Source organism: Barbus barbus (genome assembly GCF_936440315.1).
Source record: "Barbus barbus genome assembly, chromosome: 8".
NCBI lineage: Eukaryota > Metazoa > Chordata > Actinopteri > Cypriniformes > Cyprinidae > Barbus > Barbus barbus.
The window spans coordinates 35,616,501-35,622,500 of NC_136736.1; the positions used below are offsets into that span (position 1 = coordinate 35,616,501).

General features: G+C 41.2%; 1 protein-coding gene across 2 annotated transcripts in view; it reads left to right on the forward strand.

The window, feature by feature from the left end:
* Positions 1–6,000, forward strand: part of LOC306874122 (immunoglobulin-like domain-containing receptor 2) — a 29,237-nt gene that overhangs the window by 3,183 nt on the left and 20,054 nt on the right. For both annotated transcript variants that reach the window (XM_079423906.1, XM_079423905.1), the window contains exon 2: positions 1,343–1,675. In XM_079423906.1, coding sequence (XP_079280032.1) covers positions 1,343–1,675 — 333 coding nt within the window. The remainder of the gene's footprint in view (positions 1–1,342; positions 1,676–6,000) is intronic.

Consider the following 6,000-nt stretch of genomic DNA (forward strand, 5'->3'; position numbering starts at 1 on the left):
GAAGAGTATCTGTGACTTCTGGAAGCACCTCTTTTAGGAGCTTAGGGTCTAACATACATGTTGTTGGTTTAGATGATTTAACAAGTTACCAATTCTTCCTCTCCTATAGTAGAGAATGAGTGGAATTGTTCCTCAGGGGACCTATAGTGCATCTGATGCGATACTGTAGCTGACAGCTGCATTATTAAAATTTTTATCTCTAATAGTATCAATCTTGGAAGTAAAATAGTTCATAAAGTCATTACTGCTGTGCTGCTGGGTAATGTCTGCACCTGCTGATGTTATATTTTTTGTTAATTTAGCCACTGTATTAAATAAATACCTGGGGTAATGTTTGTTTTCTTTTAAAAGAGACGAAAAGTAATCAGACTTAGAAGTGTTTAATGTTTTTCTGTAGGATAGGGTACTTTCCCGCCAAGCAATATGAAATACCTCTAGTTTTGTTTTTCTCCAGCTGCGCTCCATTTTCCGGGCTGCTCTCTTTAGGGCTCGAGTGTGCTCATTATACCACGGTGTTGGACTCTTTTCCTTAATCTTCCTTAAGCTTAAAGGAGCAACCATATCTAAGTGCTAGAAAAGAAAGAAAGAAAACATCATAAAGTTGTTCTGTGCTGTTGGATACGTTGAGGAATTGAGATAAGTCAGGAAGATTATTTTCAAAGCAGTCTTTTGTGGTAGAAGTGATGGTTATACCATACTTGTAACAAGGAGTTGGCTTTACAGCTTTAGCTATATGGAGTATACACAAGACTAGTTAATGATCTGAAATACTGTATCATCACTCTGCTGCAGAATTTCAATGCCATTAACATCAATTCAAGTGACAGTATTAAATCTAGAGTATGATTTCGAGAATAAGTAGGTCCTGACACATGTTGTCAAACCCTAAAAGAGTTCAGAATGCCTATAAATGCTGGTCTAAAAGTCATGTTTCACTATCATTGTGAGGACATTTGGTCATGTGATGGAGGAGGAACCTGTACACACACACACACACACACACACTTTAACACACAAATACACTCTCTCTCACACACACACACACACACACACATACACACACACACACACACACTTGTACTTAGCTGTCTAAATGGGGACATGACATAGACTTCTATTGTTTTTATATACAGTTAGTTATACATTTTCTGACCTACCCTTACCTATTAAAGAAAGCTTTCTATATTTGTACAATTTCAAAAAAACTTTTACTTTATTTGATATTTTATACTTTATTATTTTATATATTGTGTGATCATGTCTTCATGTTCTGTGTTTGTCCACTCATGATTTGTCAATCGCACTCTTTCGTTTCTCTCTCTGCTGTCTGGTCTGGTATCAGCGGTGTCGGTGTGTGAGGCTGTGCAGGTCTCCGTCCGTGACGAGCGGCGCTTTGCGATGCTCTTCCAGTCGGTGGTTCTGCCGTGTCATTACACCAGCGTCTCCTCTCAGACTCCAGTCATCCAGTGGTGGTACAAGTCTTACTGCCGCGATCGCAGCCGTGACGCCTTCCGCTTCCCCGACACGCTGGCGGTCCACGGCTCCGAGCTCGGCTCCTCCGTTCACCTGGACTGCGGGGACAGCGGCCGGACGGTGCGCATCGTAGCATCTGGACAGGGCTCGTCCATCACCCTCGCTGAGCACTACAAGGGCCGGGACATTTCCATCATCAACAGTGAGTCGCAGCTCCACCAGAAATCAGTGTTTACTTCAACAAACGATTATTTTGATAATCAATTAATCTAACGATTATTAGAATGATTAATCGACTAATCGTTGATTATTTCACTGATTACTCAGTAGACTTCGATTTTTCAGCTTTTGCAATTAGTTCAAATATTGAGTTATACATATTCTAACAAATAAATAAAGGTAATCACTTCAGCTTTTGAAAATCATATTATGTAATTACAATTATACAATTAGTTTATACATATAAATATATTTGTCACACAAAATGAGATGACAGACAGAGAAACTCTTATTCCCCATTTAATAAGCTATAGGAAAAAGTAACTGAATGGCACATCCTTCTGCCTAATATCTCCTTTTGTAAGTCGTATGGATAAGAAACTAAATAAAGATTTAAAAATAAATCTATTGCATAAAGCATTATATAAATAAATGTGACTTGACTGGACTTTACTGGAGTACCGAAATGCAGACATCACATGGCTGTAATCAGATTAGAGAATCAAAAATCAGTTCCAATACCGGAATCAGATACTGAAGGTCAGGAATCAAATACTTGTTGTACATTTAAATTGCAATTCCACCTATCAATTCCTGTGTGCACATCTTGTTTAGGTGGCGAAACGGGGCTGTTAAAAATGCATTTGTCTTTTAATCATTTATTCAAGAGATTTGTTCAAAAACACTGATTCATCCAGTAATGAAATTCATCCAGTCATTGAATCATTCCATTCATAAATTCCATGAGATTTTTTGGAACCACAACCTCCATTTGAAAAGAATAAATCTCAGTTTATCCAGAATTGTGCGGCTCTATTTTGCACACTAACAGCTCTCAAGTATTTGTTCATGGTATTCAGCAGTAATTAAATGTTTTGCAAAAAGAGACACAGAATAAATATGTTCGATATCTAAATGTTTGAAACATCTAAATGTTTTTTTTTTAACCACATTGGAATATTATCTGGGAATCAATAAGAATCTGAATCGATAAGCAGAATCGGAATCAGAATTGACCAAATTCAAATGATACCCAACCCTAAATCAGATGCTTTCTTAACTGCTGCTTTCTCACCACTGTCAGTTTTTGTTGTGTTTTTGTCATTATTGAGAGGAAAGCGTGCTGCATATCTTTACATATTGATCCAAACGCCGCTCAGCAGCTTCAGGTTGGGCTGTGTTTGCTCTCAAACAGCTGTGTGTGTCTTCTTCTCTTGAATTGCATCCAGGAGGGCTGAATTACAGTCTTGCGCTACAGCGCCACACTGGTCAAACCGCAATACTGCAGGCTCCTACATTAGGTCATATGAGATCAAACGACTACTCGACAACTAAAATATTTGTCGACAGTGTCGTATAATCGTTTCAGCCTTAGTTTACTCACCATCATGCCGAACCGAGCCTGCTTGAGTTTCTGTCTGGGGCTGCTGAGCTCCGTGAAGCTACATGAAGCATCATAACAGAGCTGAAGTCATGATTTATGTGAGGAACAGATCACAGATCAGTCGAGTTATGCCACGTCAGCACCAGTTTAACATCAGACGTTGCTCTTGTGTAAAAAATTCTGTTCCTCTGAGTCTGTTCCTCACAAAATGCATCATATGACTTCAGAAAACATGAAATATCACGAGTCATATGGATGACTAACGGAGCTGCTTTTGGCCTTTTTAATGTGTGCTTTAATTGTTTGATGCAGAGCAGTGTGAACATTCTGCTAAACATCTTCTTTTGAATTCCACCAAGGAAAGAAAGGCATGGTGTTTGAATGGCATGAGGGAGAGTAAAGGATGATAGAATGCTAATTTTTTGGCTGAATTAATCTTGTAAATGTTAGACAGCAGTAAATCTGTAAGCTCACTGAATACAGAATATTGATTCTTTTATTTCAACATCTAGCTTTATAGAGTTTTAATAGAAACGCGAGACAGGAGCTCACGATTGATAACATGGCAACACATTTACCCAGCATTCATTCATTCCTTCAGAGCTGAAATACTGCTTCACATATACTGATTACAACAAGAGGGAAGATTTTTGTGCTTCTCCAAGGAGTCACACACACACACACACACACACTCACACACACACTCACACACTCACACACACACACACACACACACACACACACTCACACACATGTTGGGTTTCCATGTTTTATGGGGACATCCCATAGGCGTAATGGTTTTTATACTGTACAATCTGTATGTGCTATTGCCCTACACCAACCCTACACCTAAACTTAGCCCTCACAGGAAACATGCTGCATTTTTAGATTTTCAAAAAACTTTATGCTGTATGATTTATAAGCTTGTTTCCTCATGGGGACCAAAAAATGTCCCCACAAGATTAAGATTTACTGGTATTACTATCCTTGTGGGGACATTTGGTCCCCAGGACGTGATGAATACCAGGTGCACACACACACACACACACACACACACACACACACACTCACACACACACACACACACACACACACACACACACACACTCACACACACACACACACACACACACACACACACACACACACACTCACACACACACACACACACACACACACACACACACACACTCACACACTCACACACTCACACACACACACACACACACACACACACACACACACACACACACACACACACACACTCACACACACACTCACACACACACACACACACACACACACACACACACACACTCACACTCACACACACACACACACACACACACACACACACACACACACACACACACTCACACACACACTCACACACACACACACACACACACACACACACACACACACACACACACACACACACACACTCACACACACACACACACACACACACACTCACACACACACACACACACACACACACACACACACACACTCACACACACACACACTCACACACACACACACACACACACACACACTCACACACACACACACACACACACACACACTCACACACACACACACACACACACTCACACACACACAGTGATTCTCGCGAGTGATTTACAGTCGAACTCAAACTGTTTGTGTCTGAGGCATCATGGGAACGGCAGGCTGATGTCGGAGGGTCGAGGGATCTCTCCACTGTTTGAGCGAGAGCTGATATTAACATGCAGATGAATACAATTCCTCAGATTGGGGGGCGTTACGCACACAGACAGATGTAGAAACACAACCCTGTTAGTCGCAGGGGCGCAGATGGGATTTTTTAACTGGGGGGGACCAAGCTGGGTCCCACCAACAAGGATAAGTTGTGTGAGACAAAGCAAAATCAACGCTACTCACCTATCAAAAAGAAACAACACAACCTCGGTGTCCAATTCGAGCCCTTCCTGAGTTTCTCTCCACCGCTAGAAAGCTGCTCCGATCGATACTCACACGGGTTCTACCTCTTGCCTGATCGTAACCCTTCTTTTTAATGTTTTGTTTCTATGATATTTTCCTCTTTTTTTTATCTGCCATCTCTCTCTATCTATAGTCGATCTGCTAATATACGTCCTGACTCCTGTGCACTCAAATAGAGCGCTGTCTTTCTACCAGTACAAGACACGCCCCCTTACTGCTGATTGGCTACACGTGTTTTGGGACTCGGTCATATACTGCGGTCAAAAGTGTTTTTCAAAAATGGCTTAGTGCATGTGGCCTGGCCGCCACTGCTTAGGCTAATGTACATAGCGGAAACCTTGATTAATCCTCCGTATACTGATGTTGCCTTTCGTAGAGACAGTGAGGGGGACGGATCGGGTCTCTATGAATCTGGGGGGGTCATGTCCCCCCCGTCCCTAGTGCCATCTGCGCGCCTGGTTAGTCGTGAAGCGTTTGAGCTAATGACGGTCTGGATCGGATCTAATATGGTTCTGCTGGATGGCTGTGTGTGTCCCTCCTCACAGGAAGTGCTGCTCATTGTACCGACAGTTTCCTGTTCCTGAAATTATTCTGTTTACTCAGGAATGATCGTATCCCACCTTCCTCTGACACAGTACTATTCATACACATTACAAAGTGTGTTTGATCTGAAAGGGTCCGCATCGTTATTGTAGTGTGATTAATCATCATCACTGTACATTTCTGTCTTTTATTTAAAAGAGTTGTTCTAGTTTATCATGCCACCAGCTTTACATGTTTAGGACATTAATTATTGGATACAATTTTACAGTCAAGATCAGGTTGGACGATATGGCCACAATTTATATCACGATATATTTCTTAATTTCGGTCGATACGATATCATTCCGATATCGACATGAATGCTATTAAACAAAGCCTCATAAAAACTGCCAAGG